Source organism: Gobius niger (genome assembly GCF_951799975.1).
Source record: "Gobius niger genome assembly, contig: SCAFFOLD_230, whole genome shotgun sequence".
NCBI classification, from domain to species: Eukaryota; Metazoa; Chordata; class Actinopteri; order Gobiiformes; family Gobiidae; genus Gobius; species Gobius niger.
This window is the reverse complement of record NW_027639278.1, coordinates 1,534-19,000: the sequence shown is the minus strand read 5'-3', so window position 1 is coordinate 19,000 and position 17,467 is coordinate 1,534. Positions and strand designations below refer to the sequence as shown.

At 38.1% G+C, this 17,467-nt stretch overlaps 2 protein-coding genes across 2 annotated transcripts; both read right to left on the bottom strand.

Annotated features, from left to right (window-relative positions):
- Window positions 1-1,034: 1,034 nt before the first annotated feature.
- On the bottom strand, window positions 1,035-8,700 carry LOC306982637 (XK-related protein 8-like; the record flags this gene model as incomplete). The annotated part of the gene is made up of 3 exons (XM_079583104.1): window positions 8,048-8,700; window positions 2,673-2,860; window positions 1,035-1,372 (listed from the first exon to the last, which is right to left on the bottom strand). Exons 1-3 carry the CDS (start codon window positions 8,410-8,412, stop codon window positions 1,035-1,037), a joined length of 891 nt encoding a protein of 296 aa, XP_079439230.1. The 5' UTR covers window positions 8,413-8,700.
- Window positions 8,701-10,420: 1,720 nt separating this feature from the next.
- LOC306982636 (cell division control protein 42 homolog) lies at window positions 10,421-15,667 on the bottom strand (the record flags this gene model as incomplete). Its single annotated transcript, XM_079583103.1, has 5 exons — window positions 15,553-15,667; window positions 12,914-12,983; window positions 11,607-11,716; window positions 11,332-11,529; window positions 10,421-10,504 (listed from the first exon to the last, which is right to left on the bottom strand). The coding sequence occupies exons 1-5, from the start codon at window positions 15,652-15,654 to the stop codon at window positions 10,421-10,423; spliced, it is 564 nt and encodes a 187-aa protein (XP_079439229.1). The 5' UTR covers window positions 15,655-15,667.
- Between the last annotated feature and the right edge of the window lie 1,800 nt (window positions 15,668-17,467).

Genomic DNA, 17,467 nt, shown 5'->3' with positions numbered 1-17,467 from the left:
AGTCGACCCGAAGCCCTTTGGAAACAGCAGCACTTATCCAGGGCAGTGACAAAAATGACTCTCAATATTTTGGGGACTTTCTCGACAAAGCTATAGTTTAGCAAAAAACAGGGTCTGCAGAGTTGGACAAGTCAAATTTAAGACTTTTTAAGACCTTTTTAACCTCTTAACTCCCGCCTGAACCGAGAGGAGCTTTTTCCTCACGTCATCAGATTTTTTTTCCAGTTTTTTGTTGGGTATTCAACTCATTTTTGTAACTTTTTTGTAATTTTTTTGTAATTTTTTTTTGTTACATTTTTTGTCACATTTTTGTCATATTTGTCATTTTTTTGTCAAATTTTATCAATTTTTTTGCATTTTTTCGTCATTTTTTTTATCACATTTTGGTCATTTTTTTGTCACATTTTCATCATTTTTTTATCACGTTTTTATCACATTTTTTGTAATTTTTTCGTCCATTTTTTATTAAATATTTGTCATTTTTTTGTAATTTTTTGGTCAAATTTTATCACATTTTTTGTCAATTTTTGTCAATTTCTTGTGACATTTTTGCCACTTTTTTTTCGTCATTTTTTGTCACATTTTTGCATTTTTTTTGTAACATTTTGTCATTTTTTTGTCCTTTTTTCGTAAATTTTTTTTTAATCAAATTTTTGTCATTTTTTATCAAAATTTTATCCATTTTTTGCATTTTTTTTGTAACATTTTGGTCATTTTTTCACATTTTTTTCACATTTTTTTCACATTGTGTCATTTTTTCGTCAATTTTTTGTCACATTTTTGTAACTTTTTTGTCAAAATTTATCAATTTTTTGTCCTTTTTTCATCAATTTTTTTTAATCAATTTTTGGTCATTTTTTATCAAATTTTTATCACATTTTTGTATTTTTTTTGTAACATTTTGTCATTTTTTCGTCAATTTTTTGTCACATTTTTGTCACATTTCCCTCCTTGTTTTCGTCTCAGTTTTGTTGCTTGTTTCCAGAAGCTTTTGGATTGGGGTAAAGCCAGTTCAGGCTCGCTTCAGGCGGGAGTTAAGGGGTTAAACCTTCGTACCAGATGAGTCCCACGGTGGCGCGGTAAAGCCACTCCCCTCCGGCGCTGTCCATGAAGTCCGTGCGCTGCCGCCACGCCCACAGCACGAACACCACCCAGACGAGCGCGAAGTGCGGCACGATGGCGGCCGGCAGGACGGAGGCGAACAGCGCCAGGGCGGCCACGCGCGGCGCCATCAGGAGCAGGTTCCACAGGAAGTAGATCACCGACGACGACCACGTCTGCTTGGCTTTGTCCGGGACGAAGGAGCGCAGCGAGCGGTGGTAATCCACCACCATCCACGCCATGGAGGTGGTGGAGGCGGCGATGCTCACGACTGTGGAGAGACGGGGCAGGCGGTCAAACCGGAGCGGCGGGAGATTTTACCAACGCAGTCCAATCAGAGGTCAGGAACGAGGCTAATGTACACTGTGTTCCAAATGATTATGCAAACTGTATTTCAGTGTCAAAAAGGTAAAAAAAAAAATGAAACTCATGGATGGTTTTGTGTCTCGGGGCTCTATGAATCACTGACATTAATCTCAGAGACCTGGGATGATTAGTGTTCAGGTTAAGCCCAGTTAAGGGAAAAACGACTGAAAACGGATGTTCCACTTTATTATGCAGATCATCATTTTCAAGCAATAAGGGAAAGAAAAGGGGTCTTTCTGCTGATGAAAAGCATGAAATAGTTGAATGTCTTGGTCTTGGTATGAAAACCTTCGATATTTCATGAAAGATGAAGCGTAATCATCGAACTGATCAGAGATTTGTGGATGATTCAGACACACACGGGTTTGTGCAGATAAAGGCACAATGAGGACGGTTTCTGCCAGACAAACAGGTATTTGAAGCTGCTGGTGCCTCTGGAGTCTCCTGAACATGAAGGTGTCGGACCCTCCAGAGGCTGCAGTTGTGCATAAACCTTCTCTCCGGCCTCCCCTAAACGGTTAATTGAAGCTGAAGCAGAAACGGCTGCAGTGGCTCAGAAATACATGAGGCTCATTTTCAAACAGTCTTGTTCACTGATGAGGCCGTGTGACCCTGGATGGTCAGATGGATGGAGGAGTGGATGGTTGGTGAATGGCCACAATGTCCCAACAAGGCTGTGACGTCAGTAAGGAGGGGGCGGAGTCATGTTTTGGGCCAGAATCATGGGGAGAGAGCTGGTCGTCCCCTTTAGGCCCTTTTAGGCTCCCTGAAGGTGTGAAAATGACGTCTCAGTTTCTGACTGACCACTGTCTTCTATGCTACAAAAAGAACAAAATCCTCTTCATCATGACAACGCTCCATGTCCTGCTGTAAAGAAAACCTCTACATCACTGGCTGCTATGGGCATAAAAGGAGAGAAACTCATGATGTGGACCCCCTCCTCCCCTGACCTCAACCCTATTGAGAACCTCTGGAGCCTCAACAAAAAAAACTTCTATGAGGGTGGGAGGCAGTTTTTATGAGAACAGCAGCTCTGGGAGGCTATTCTAACATCCTGCAAACAAATCCAAGCAGAAACTCTCCAAAAACTCACAAGTTTAATGGATATAAGAATGTTGAAGCTGCTCAGAGAAGGTCCTGTGGTCAAATATAAAGATAATAGTTTGGAGCTGTGTTTGTGGATGTGACAGTCATGGCGGACTCACACTGCACGGTGCGGGCCTTGTTGGTCTGCAGCATCACGTATATCATGAGCGTCAGCTGGGGGGCGCTCTCGCAGAACGTCTCGATGAGCCGCAGCATGCTGAGGTCATGGGTCAGATACACGGCGAACTCCGAGCCCTCCTCACGGCGCCACCAGACCCGGAAGCCCTGCCAGATCACCCAGAAGTGTCTGCAACAGAGGAGAGGTCAAAGGTCAGCCAGAGGAGAGGGGTTAAAGGTCAGCCAGGAGAGTCTGCAACAGAGGAGAGGTCAAAGGTCAGCCAGAGGAGAGGGGTTAAAGGTCACCCAGGAGAGTCTGCAACAGAGGAGAGGTCAAAGGTCAGCCAGAGGAGAGGGGTTAATGGTCACCCAGGAGAGTCTGCAACAGAGGAGAAGGGTTAAAGGTCACCCAGAGGAGAGTTTAAAGGTCACCCAGAGGAGAGTCTGCAACAGAGGAGAGGGGTTAAAGGTCACCCAGAGGAGAGTCTGCAACAGAGGAGAGGTCAAAGGTCACCCAGAGGAGAGGGGTTAAAGGTCACCCAGAAGTGTCTGCGACAGAGGAGGTCAAAGGTCACCCAGAGGAGAGGGTCAAAGGTCACCCAGGAGAGTCTGCAACAGAGGAAGGGTTTATGTTGATAATGTTTTTGCTTTCTCGTGCCGCTCCTTGTAGGGTTGAGCCGATGGACGATATCATCGCCCATCGTGATGGAGAGCCACCATCGTGAGGCCACGCCCCCTCCTGTCAGAAACACGCACTGATCTTCTGATGGCCTTGTAAACCTACAAACTTTGCAGGGATTGCACTGTCAATTAAATCACGGATGTAACTAATATGCACGCTAGCGTCAGTAGCCTGCCAGAAGCTACGATGTGTTAGCCGTAATTATTAACATAAAGACGCGGCGGCTCTGTTTCTGACGCGCGGGGCTCTCTCTCTCTTTCTCTGCAGCTCAGAGTTTAACAGCGCGTGGTTTTGTTTTGCTTTGCTGCGTATTGAAACTTAAACCGTTTTAAAATGAGATGGCTCTCACATCGGAGCTAGCTGAGCGCGTGGACTATTCTCACGAAGGACCGAGAGAGGAAAGAGAGAGGAGAGAGAAAGAGGCGGTGCAGGAGTTAAGAGGTTAGAGCACACGGACCGGGCGGCGCGTGGAGCGGCTTCAAAAACGTAAGTTACGACGTAAACTTCAAAATATTGTCCCGTTCACCCACTGTTTCTTAAACATTGCGTTAAAACTGAGCAAATGCAAATAATAAGCTCTGATGTGATAAGAGTCTTGGTATTGAGGAGTTCACGCTCTGAATAAGTCGTTCTCAGACTTTACGCACGAGTTTTAACACATTTCTGTTGCAAAAGTCGTGTCCATGACTCTGTTCAAATCATGTTTAGTTTAGATCAATTTATCCTGCAATCTCACGTTTTCCTAACATACATACTAATATGCAGCATATACTGTATATAGGCTATGGAAATGTCTTTAAAAAAAATGCTTTTAATGAAAAATGGACGATATCATCGTCCATCACGATGGTTCAATGTAAACATCGTCAACGGCCAATTAAGGGAACATCGCCCAACCCTAGCTCCTTGTATTCACATCACGGCCCGTCAGAAGAGCTTTTCCGCCGGCTGAGTCTGACTGTGGGAAGACGCCGGAGAGAACAGTCTGAGAGACGTTTGGTTTGATGGAATCCACCGCTGGGAGTTCTTTTAATTACTCAAGACAGAGTTAGTCCACGGCCGAGTGAAGCAGCGGCATGTGCCCTTTCAGGATGTGAGACAATCATGTGAAGGTGTTAGATTTAAAGAAGATATCAACCGTGTTAGGGAAAGAGTAGAAAATAAAATCAGTAATGTTCATTCTAATCATATTTAATCGGCTCCTCTGCTTCATGGAGCTGCTCCTTTGGCAGAGGATTTAGATGATCTGACATTTTAGTCACAGTTTGAGTCTCATGAACAACTTTTGATTAATTTTGAGTCACAAAAATATCACTTTGACGTCGGATTTTGTTGCTTTTTTCGTCACTTTTTCGACACTTTTTTCACCACAGAGTTTTATCACCTGATGGACCAGATTTGGCCTTTGAGGAAGAGACTCGGACGATCCTTAGATTGAACTGTGTATAAAAGATGAAGCGATGAAGCCTGTTGTGTCTGTGTTTAACCCCTTAACTCCCACCTGAACCGAGCACATTTTCTCCAGTTTGGCTTTACCCCAATCCAAAAGCTTCTGGAAAAAAGGTGTGAAAATAGCGACAGAACTGAGACGAAAACAATGATGGAAATGTGACAAAAAGTGACGAAAACATTGACGAAGAAGTGGCAAAAATGTCACAAATATGTCACAAGAAATTGACAAAAAAATGAAAAAAAGACAAAAATTTGACAGAAAAAATGACAAAAAAATTGATAAAAATTTGCCCAAAAAATTTCAAAAATGTTACATAAAATGACAAAAATATGACAAAAATATGACAAAAATATGACAAAAGTGTGACAAAAAATGACAAAAATTTGACAAAAAAATGACAAAAAATTGATAAAAAATTGACAAAAAAAATTCTAAAATGTGACAAAAAATGACCAAAAAATGACAAAAAATTGACAAAAATTTGATAAATAATTGATAAAAATTTGACCAAAAAATTTCTAAAATGTGACAAAATATGACAAAAATAATGACAAAAAAATTACAAAAATGTGACAAAAAAATGATAAAAAATTTCAAAAATCTGACAAAATGTGACAAATAAAACTACAAAAATGTGACAAAAATGTGACAAAAAATGTCAAAAATGTGATAAAGTACAAACAGTGGGGCGATCGTTCTTTCAGGGTTGTAGCGCCAAAACTGTGGAACAGCTGCCCCTCAGTCTGCGTGTTCTCACAGAGCTGTCCCTCTTTAAGTCTAGATTGAAGACACATCTCTTCAAACTAGCTTTTAAGACTTAGATCGCACTTATTTGGTCGATTGATTTTTTTAAAATATTGTTTTATCTTTCTGTGAAGCACTTTGGTCTTCCTTGTGTTGTTGTAAGGTGCTATACAAATAAACTTTGATTGATTGATTGATAAAGATTTGACAAAAAATGACAAAAATGTGACAAAAATGTGATTAAAAAAAACTGACCAAAAAAAGACAAAAAGTTAGATAAATACCCAACAAAAAAATGATGGAAAAAAAATGTGATGACGTGAGGACAAAGATCCTCTGGGTTCAGGCGGGACTTAAGACCTTGGTTGTTTCAGCGTCACTGATGAAGAAGTCGTCGTCTCTTTGGCACATTTGGAAATATTTACAAACCGGGCCGTCAGGGGGAAGTTTCAAAATTGCCACAAGAATCACTTCTGCAAACGCTCATTTTACAAACGATGAAAACTCGAGGGCTGGAGTTCACCCTGGAATAAACGACATTTCAGTGAATTTCTCTCCCTGTGAGATCAATAAAGCTCCATCTTTGTTAATGAAACATGAAGCAGGTTTGCTGTTATTACGACTTATAAAAAGGGGAAACACAGGAGCTGGAATTTACCTCCGATCAGCCGCTGTTTGTGTTTGTTTAACCGCTTAACTCCCACCTGAACGGACCCCATTTTCTCCAGTTTAATCAAAAAGCTTCTTGGGGAAAAAAGCACCAAAACAGCCACAAAAAATGAGAAGAAAACAAGGATGTAAATGCAACCAAAAAGTGACAAAAACTCGACCAAAAAATGACAAAAACTCAACCAAAAAGTGACAAAAACTCAACCAAAAAGTGACAAAAACTCAACCAAAAAGTGACAAAAACTCGACCAAAAAATGACAAAAACTCAACCAAAAAGTGACAAAAACTCAACCAAAAAGTGACAAAAACTCAACCAAAAAAATGACAAAAACTCAACCAAAAAATGACAAAAACTCAACCAAAAAATGACAAAAACTCAACCAAAAAATGACAAAAACTCAACCAAAAAATGACAAAAACTCAACCAAAAAATGACAAAAACTCAACCAAAAAATGACAAAAATTTGAAAAAAGTGTGACAAAAAATCAACCAAAAAGTGACAAATATTCAACAAAGATGTGACAAAAAGTCAACCAACAAGTGACCAAAAATGTATAATAAATGTGACAGAAAAAATAAAAAATAAAAAAAACATAAAAAGGTGACACAACACAGCAACAACACAAGGAAAAATGTCAATTTTGTGGGTCTTAGCTTTCAAATGAGGTGCTACACAGGCCTATAGCCAAAGAGGACAGAAGGCATTCGGTTTAGGCGGGTGGTAAGAGGTTATATAACTCCTGAAAGTGAGGGCTTGGTTTTTCCATAAATGTAAAGTTTGTGTTTCTCGTACATTTTTCTGAAGAGTTCATTGATTTATTGATTTCCTTTTTTTATTTTTTGGGGGGAAATATTGGACATTTAACCTGATTGTTTGTTTTGTCAGCCTGAATACTTTCCTAAAACGAGCCTGTCCATCGTTTACTCTTGTGTTAATAACTGATATACTTTTCAAAGCCTAAAGTTAAAATGTTTAATCCCACAAACCCATTTTCATTTGTTCAGATTTGCAAACATTTCCATATTCAAAGTGAACTGGACACAACAGGAAACCTTTGAGCAGAGCTGGAAAATAAAGTAAAAAGTACAGATTTTACTTTACTTGAGTACCTTTCAGAGCAGGTAACTGTACTTTCTACTCCACCACATGTGACCTTTGTGGTTTGTAGTTTTTGTATTCTTTAAAACAATACAAAAACCTGTACTTCTAAGCTGGGTACTTTTTTACTTTTACTTCAGAAAAATTTTAATCTGATACTTTTGCTTTACTTGTACATTTTGTTTTACGTAAGAAAATACTTCTTCCACAAGTACTTTTAGTACGAAAGTGTTAACAAGTTCAGTCCAAACTGCAGCTGAATGTGTAAAAACAGAAGTGGGTAGAGTCCCCAAAAGATTTACTTAACGCGACTTTGAAATTATTTTACTCAAGTAAAAAGTACTTTGAGAGAATGTTACTTAAGTACTGCGAGTACTGAGTCTTGAAAGAGTTTGATTTATTTTTTAAAAAGTATGTGAAACGAAGTAAAATCCTGTAGAAATCCTGATTTTTACCAAGAAAATTCACAGAAAATGTCCAAAAAAACAAAATAATTCTTTAGAACAAGGAGCACGAGACGAACTACATCTGTTTTATCAAAATGAAGGATTTGCCGCTTAAATATTTACTCAGTGGAAAAAGTTTCAATTATTTTTAGTCAAATAATAAAATAAAAAATACCATATGATGAGCACAATTTCTTCCCAAAGTCCCTCAGGTGCAGTAACTGGTTTTAAATAACACCTGTAGTGTCTAGTGTTCTGTTCTCCAGGACACGTGTTGTTTACCTGCAGAGGAAGCCGAGCTGCAGCACGTGGAGGAGGCAGGACAGCTTCACTCTGTCCCCGAACATCACCACGCTGTTCCCGGCCGTGCCCTGACCCTCTGCCCCCTCCTCCCCCCCTCCTCCTCCCGCGCCGAGCCCCGGCAGCTCTCGGTCGTACTGGAACCAGAACCAGCTGAACATCTGCACCACCACCGAGGACAGCGCCATGAGCCCGACCAGGACCCCGAACCACAGCAGGTCCCCGCGGCAGTAGAACTCCGTGGCCACCCAGATGTCCGAGCCCCAGTCCACCAGGAACGTGCACACGCCGACCACCGAGAAGGCCAGGTCCACCCACGAGTACCGGGCCAGGCTGGCGCACTCCATTCCGCTCCGTGTCACTGTAGTTTCGCGTTAGCCGCTAGCATCACAACTCCCGAACCTGTTGCTGTTAGCCATGTTAGCATCCGCGAGCTAGGCGCCGTTATCCCGCGTCTTTTCCACTCATTTTAACGCTTCAACCCATTGGAACCCGGTCAAAGTCACTCGGTTTATTCCGTCGGTTCTCCCCGCGCGCGTTAACGTCAAAACATAGTCGTTGCGGTGAGTTTTGGGCGGTGGAAAGTGAAGAAGTAAGTTCGTGAAAAGTGCGAGCGGCTGTGAGTGAGAAGCGGCGGCGGGGTGAGTTTGTTTTGGCTCGCGCTGTCAGGAGGAGCTAAGCGCTAAGCACCGCCCCTCGCTGTGGATGCGGGAGGAAACGGGGCTCCACGGCGGGGCGGGCGGGGCGGGGTTTTAAACGCCCCCGGCTGAGGTTAAGCGCGTTTACTTGAGAAATGTTTTTCGTTTGCGTCATCGGACCGTTATAACAGGACAGTGCGCGCGAAATGGAAAGAAAAATAATGAAGGGAAATAATAAGAAGTGATAAAAACATGACAAACGCGACAAAAACGTGATATAAATGAAACAAGAAAGAGGAAAGAGTTTAGATCCGTTTTGTAGGCAGGGCTGGATTTAAACAAAATGGGCCCCAGGGCTTAAGTCTTTTCAGGGCCCCCCACAATCAATCAATATTTATTTACACCGTAACCATGTCTGTCGGATTTCTCTCTCTCAACCAGGAAAGGATAAATTAATGATTTATTTTTATTTTTATTTGAACATGCAGAAGTAACTTCCTAAACACAGCACTAGTACAAAAAAAAGGCAAATTTGTGAAAATAGCAGTTTAACCCCTTAACTCCCACCTGAACCGAGCACATTTTCTCCAGTTTTTGGCTTTACCCCAATCCAAAAGCTTCTGGAGAAAAGGTGAGAAAATAGCGACAAAACTGAGACGAAAACAATGATGGAAATGTGACAAAAAAGTGACAAAAAATGTATGAAAAAGTGGCAAAAAAATGACCAAAATGTGATTAAAAAAAAGACAAAAAAATTACAAAAAAATTACAAAAAAATTATGAAAAAATTAACATGTGACAAAAAGTGACAAAAATTGTACTATTTGACAAAAAAATTACAAAAAAAAGACAAAAAATGTGACAAAAAAAAATGTGACAAAAAAATTACAAAAAAAGACCAAAAAAAATGACAAATAAATTCTGGAAAAGTGGAAAAAAATTCACAAAAAATGGACAAAAAAAACGACAAAAAAAATGATGAAAAAATGATGAACATGTGACAAAAAGTGACAAAAAATGTACAATTTGACAAAAAAAATTTACAAAGAAGTTACAAACCCCCCCCCCTAAAAAATTATGGGGAAGAACCTTTGCTCCTGCCAGACTGGTGGGGGGGCTCATTTATAAGGGGGGTCTGGGGGTCCTCCCACAGAGACCTTTATTTTTTTAATGGGGGCATTTTAACAAACCAATAGTACATATGTTTCCAAGTGTCAACTCAATGAAAATGGCTCAGACCTTGTTTAGAACCGGTTTAATCCTGGTTTAAACGTAATAAGATTGTTTTCATTCATATTTTGGAAGCAAAGCACTTTACATAAACTTCTGAATGATAGAATCCTTTATTTCAATTTATTAAAACAATAATGACAGTTATTGCTGCTATAGTTATAAAGGATGTAAGCTTTAATCGCCTATTAATGAAAACTGTTCACGTTATACTTTTTACTGCTTGTTAAATGCTGCCCTCTGCTGTCCAAAAGAAGAAATGTCTTTATTTTTTCTTTGACTTTTTGTTTTACCATATGAACGTTATAAGTTACACATAGTTTTTTTTTTTTTTTAACAAACAATAACTTACATCAATACTACAAGACTTTGCACAATCAGCTCTTAAAACAGCCCCGGTTCTGGATCAGAGCTACAATAATAAAAACGTTGAACGATCCCGTCTCACGTTTGTTGTTTTCGCTGATGGAGGCGGGAAGTGTAGGATCTACTGCAGGAGGCACTTCTTCTCAGACGTGTTTCCTCTTAAAGCGACTGAAACGGCCTCGTCAAACAGTTCCTCCAGCCCCTCCTGCAAAAGCAACAAGAAACAAAACACAAGACACGGTTAACCCCTTAACTCCCGCCTGAACCGAGAGCATTTTCTACAGTTTGGCTTTACCCCAATCCAAAAGGTGAGAAGAAGCAACACAACTGAGACGAAAACAATGATGAAGATGTGAAAAAAAATTGACAAAAATGGACAAAAAAAATGACAAACTATGACAAAAAAAATGACAAAAAATTTACAAAAAAATTACAAAAAAGCAACAAAAAATGACAAAAAATGACAATAAATGTGACAAAAAATGACAATTTTTTTTTACAAAAAATGACCAAAAAAATGACAAAAAATGTGACAATAAATGACAAAAAGGCAAAAAAAAGCACAAAAAATGACAAAAAAAATGACAAAAAAATTGACAAAAAAATTGACAAAAAATTACAAAAAATGTGACAATGACAAAAAGGCAAAAAAAGCAAAAAAAAGCAAAAATAATGACAAAAATTGACAAAAAAATGACCAAAAAAATGACAAAAGTGACAAAAAATTTACAAAAAATTTACAAAAAATTTCCTAAAAATTTACAAAAAATGACAAAAAATGTGACAAAAAATTCCCCAAAAAAAGTTACAAAATGAGTTGAATACCCTCCCAAAAAGATGATGAAATCTGATGACGTGAGGAAAAAGATCCATTTATATGAGTTTTGTAGATCTTGGCTTTCAAATGAGGCGTTACACTGGCCTACAGGATTTGGGTAAAGCTAAACTGGAGAAAAGGCTCTCGGTTCAGGCTGGAGTTCAGAGGTTAATCAGGAGTCCAACCCGTGACCTCCGACACGGCAGGAGACACACCTTGGTTTCCGCCGAACACTCCATGTACTTCACTGCTCTCAGCTCTCGGGCCAGTTTCTCTCCGTCCTCAGGCTGCAGGGGGCGCTGTTCGTCCTCAGCCAGTTTGTCCAGGACGCCGCGGTCGCCTCTGAGGTCTGTCCTTGTGCCCACGAGCAGGAACGGGGCGTCGGGGCAGTGGCGGGTGATCTCCGGGACCCACTGCAGGCAGAGGGGGAGGTTAGAGGTTTGGATTCAGGCAGAGGCTGCGGGGCAGAGGCTGCGGGGCAGAGGAGGACCTTCTGTCGGACGTTCTGGTAGGACGAGGGTGAGACCACGGAGAAGCAGACGAGGAACACGTCGGTCTGAGGGAAACTCATGGGACGCAGCCGGTCGTAGTCGCTGATGCCTGAAAACATCGGTTCATGATCGTCTGGTTTTAATCTAAATCTAAGAAGGATTTAGTCGACTTTGCATTTATAATATTGACTGAGCAGTGTGGGTTAAACTAGTGAGCGGTGTGTGGGTTAAACTCGTGAGCAGTGTGGGTTAACCCCTTAACTCCCTCCTGAACCGAGCACATTTTCTCCAGTTTGGCTTTACCACCAATGCAAAAGCTTCTGGAAAAAAGGTGTGAAAATAGCAACAAAACTGAGACGAAAACAATGATGGAAATGTGACAAAAAAGTGAGAAAACATTGATGAAAAGGTTTGCAAAAATGTCACAAGAAATTGACGAAAAATGACAAAAATGTGACAAAAATTGACGAAAAAAATGACAAAAATGTGATTAAAAATGACAAAAAATTGATTAAAAAATGACGGAAAAAAAGACAAAAAAATGACAAAAATGACAAAACATTTATAAAAAAAATTACAAAAAAATGACAAAAAATTGATAAAAAAAATGATAAAAAATGCCGAAAAAAAATGACAAAAAATTGACGAAAAAAATGACATAAAAATTATTTTAAAAATGACAAAAATTTGATTAAAAAAATGACAAAAATGTGGCAAGAAAATGACAAAAAATTGATTAAAAAATGAAAAAAAGAAATGATGAAAAAAATGTGATTAAAAATGGACGAAAAAATGACAAAAAAAGATTTAAAAAATGACAAAAAATTGATGAAAAATTGAAGAAAAAAATGACAAAAATTTTATTAAAAAATGACGAAAAAAATGACAAAAAAGTTACAAAAATTAGTTGAATACCCAACAAAAAATGATGGAAAAAATCTGATGACGTGAGGAAAAAGATCCTCTCAGTTCAGGGTTAAGAGGTTAAACTCGTGAGCAGTGTGGGTTAAACTCGTGAGCAGTGTGGGTTAAACTCGTGAGCGGTGTGGGTTAAACTCGTGAGCAGTGTGTGGGTTAAACTCGTGAGCAGTGTGGGTTAAACTCGTGAGCAGTGTGTGGGTTAAACTCGTGAGCAGTGTGGGTTAAACTAGTGAGCAGTGTGGGTTAAACTCGTGAGCAGTGTGGGTTAAACTCGTGAGCAGTGTGTGGGTTAAACTCGTGAGCAGTGTGGGTTAAACTCGTGAGCAGTGTGGGTTAAACTAGTGAGCGCTGTGGGTTAATAAGGTACAAATGAAGAATCTCTGACTTGTTGTGTCCCACAGGTCCAGACTGATGGTTTTCCCGCCGCTCGTCACCGTCAGGCTGTGGTTTTGAATCTGCAGAAACATGTTTCATCATCATTTACCAGGACGGAACTGGAATCACAGTTTAATCACAGTTTAATCACAGTTTAATCACAGTTTATCGAAACTTCAAGAAGTCGCAACGTTTTCCTCCAGGTCCAACGTCTTTATGTCTTTAACTCGCTCTATATTATAAGGAGCTGCTAGTATAGTTACCTACTGTATGTATATATAGTTACCTACTGTATGTATATATAGTTACCTACTGTATGTATATATAGTTACATACTGTATGTATATATAGTTACATACTGTATGTATATATAGTTACATACTGTGTGTATATGTATATATAGTTACATACTGTGTGTATATATAGTTACCTACTGTATGTATATATAGTTACATACTGTATGTATATATAGTTACATACTGTGTGTATATGTATATATAGTTACATACTGTGTGTATATATAGTTACCTACTGTATGTATATGTAGTTACCTACTGTATGTATATATAGTTACATACTGTATGTATATATAGTTACATACTGTATATATATATATAATTACATACTGTGTGTATATGTATATATAGTTACATACTGTATATATATATAATTACATACTGTGTGTATATATAGTTACATACTGTATATATATATAGTAACGTACTGTATGTATATATAGTTACATACTGTATATATATATAATTACATACTGTGTGTATATATAGTTACATACTGTATATATATATAGTAACGTACTGTATGTATATATAGTTACATACTGTATGTATATATAGTTACATACTGTATGTATATATTGTAACCTACTGTATATGTATATATAGTTACATACTGTGTGTATATATAGTTACATACTGTATGTATATATAGTTACATACTGTGTGTATATATAATTACATACTGTATGTATATATAATTACATACTGTATGTATATATAATTACATACTGTATGTATATATAATTACATACTGTGTGTATATATAATTACATACTGTATGTATATATAATTACATACTGTATGTATATATAATTACATACTGTATGTATATATTGTTACATACTGTGTGTATATATAATTACATACTGTGTGTATATATAGTTACATACTGTGTGTATATATAATTACATACTGTGTGTATATATAGTTACATACTGTATGTATATATAGTTACATACTGTATGTATATATAGTTACATACTGTATGTATATATAGTTACATACTGTATGTATATATAATTACATACTGTGTGTATATATAATTACATACTGTGTGTATATATAGTTACATACTGTGTGTATATACTGTAAGGAGCTGCTAACATACTGTATATGTATATATAGTTACATACTGTATATATATATAGTTACATACTGTATGTATATATAGTTACATACTGTATATATATATATATAGTTACCTACTGTATGTATATATAGTTACATACTGTGTGTATATATAGTAACATACTGTATGTATATATAGTTACATACTGTATATGTATATATAGTTACATACTGTATATATATATAGTTACCTACTGTATGTATATATAGTTACATACTGTGTGTATATATAGTAACATACTGTATGTATATATAGTTACATACTGTATATGTATATATAGTTACATACTGTATATATATATAGTTACCTACTGTATGTATATATAGTTACATACTGTATATATATATAGTTACATACTGTATGTATATATAGTTACATACTGTATATGTATATATAGTTACATACTGTATATATATATAGTTACCTACTGTATGTATATATAGTTACATACTGTGTGTATATATAGTAACATACTGTATGTATATATAGTTACATACTGTATATGTATATATAGTTACATACTGTATATATATATAGTTACATACTGTGTGTATATATAGTTACATACTGTATATGTATATATAGTTACATACTGTATATATATATAGTTACCTACTGTATGTATATATAGTTACATACTGTGTGTATATATAGTAACATACTGTATGTATATATAGTTACATACTGTATATGTATATATAGTTACATACTGTATATATATATAGTTACATACTGTATGTATATATAGTTACATACTGTATATGTATATATAGTTACATACTGTGTGTATATATAGTTACATACTGTATATGTATATAGTTACATACTGTATGTATATATAGTTACATACTGTATATGTATATATAGTTACATACTGTATATATATATAGTTACCTACTGTATGTATATATAGTTACATACTGTATATATATATAGTTACATACTGTATGTATATATAGTTACATACTGTATATGTATATATAGTTACATACTGTATATATATATAGTTACATACTGTATGTATATATAGTTACCTACTGTATGTATATATAGTTACATACTGTATATATATATAGTTACATACTGTATGTATATATAGTTACATACTGTATATGTATATATAGTTACATACTGTATATATATATAGTTACATACTGTATATATATATAGTTACATACTGTATATATATATAGTTACATACTGTATATATATATAGTTACATACTGTGTGTATATACTGTAAGGAGCTGCTGTCCGTGTAGGTCTTCAGTAGATGAGTTTTTCCTGCAGCGTAATCTCCCACCAGCAAACACTTCACCGTCTGCATCTGAGGACCAGAGCTCCGTCACTCGGGGTCGAGTCACAGTTTCCTCGTATAAACTTCGTAACGTTCATTGTGTCGACTTGTGTTTCTAGCATCACTTTTTAGGTTGGTTTTGTCAGACACTAAGGTTAGAGATGTTAAAGATCTTTTTACCGTTACACGTCACCGCACGCCGGTGATGCTTCTGATGACGGCCTGCAGAGGGCGCTGAAACATGTAAAGGTAGAAAGATCTTTAACATCTCTAACCTGTCTGACAAAACCAACCTAAAAAGTGATCATAGTTTCCAGGCGAGTCCGGGAGCCGTATCATTTAAAGCAGGGGTGCCCAAACTTTTTGTCTCCGAGGGCCAAAATGAAAAAGTGCCTGTGGGTCGCGGGCCAAACACAGCGATGTCAAGCGTGAAACATATAACTGCAAATAATAACAGTTACTTTATTTTCTTTTTTGGTTTACCTTTGCATTTATTTCAATCTATGCAATTAACCTTTTCCCTCACGTCATCAGATTTTTTTTCCCATCATTTTTTGGTTGGGTATTCAACTCATTTTTGTAACTTTTATGTCATTATTTGGGCATTTTTTGTCACATTTTTGGCATTTTTTCGTCATTTTTTTCCATCAATTTTTCGTCACTTTTTTCTCACATTTCCATCATTGTTTTCGTCTCAGGTTTCTTGCTATTTTCACAGCTTTTTTCCAGAAGCTTTTGGACTGGGGTAAAGCCAAACTGGAGAAAATGTGCTCAGTTCAGGTGGGAGTTAAGGGGTTAAACATGCTACAAAAGCCTAGTTTTAGTAGAACAAAATCAATTATTGTAGCAATATAGAGCAAAATGGAAACAACACCTACAGTGACTTTAGCTCATTCATTTCTTTAAGTCAAAGAAAATGCCATATATCATTTTGAAAGTGTCAGTTCAGCATAAACTCTTTTATAAGTCATAGATGTCAACGATTTTTGCAAAGAAAAAGTTGGAAAAATGGAAAGTTGATGCTACGACGCTCTGTGATTGATAAACACCAAAACACCAGAACAGTGTTTCCTTAACTTTGCGAAAGGAGTGAAACAGCGCCCCCAATTTGACGCTGGTGGACAAAAAGTGTACTGCATCTATATTTGCCATTGAGAATGAACGGGAGAGAGAGTTATTAACCAGATGCTGCGCAAAAGTAGGTCACCCTCTGGCGGGCCAACCTAATTGTTCCGGCGGGCCAAATTTGGCCCGCGCGGGCCCCACTTTGGGCACCCCTGATTTAAAAGGATCGTTAAATATTAAATGTAATGAAAACATGTGGCTGCTCACGCTCACCTCGGCCTGACGTGGAAACAGCCCCAGGGTTTTGCAGCGTCGCTCAGTCGTCGCCTCGTTCACAAAATGAAAACTCTAAATGACCAAACCTTTCCTCCGAGCCGACCACGAGAGCCGCGTCTTCCTCTTTCCTCACAGCAGCAGAGTTTGGAGCTCGCGTTTTACAACACGCCGGACTTCCTGTGACGTCACTCCAACTGTGAGCGGCTCCTTTGAAGCCTCGACAGACGCGATATCACTGAGGTCAGAGTTCAGGCTGATCGTTTCCCAGCAGGAGGAAGAGGAGGAGGAGGAGGAGGAGGAGGAGGAGGAGGAGGAGAGAGGAGGAGCAGGAGGAGGAGGAGGAGGAGGAGGAGGAGGAGGAGCAGGAGGAGGAGGAGGAGGAGGAGGAGGAGGAGGAAGGGGGAGCAGGAGGAGGAGGAGGAGGAGGAGGAGGAGGAGGAGGGGGAGGAGAGAGGAGGAGCAGGAGGAGGAGGAGGAGGAGGAGGAGGAGGAGGAGCAGGAG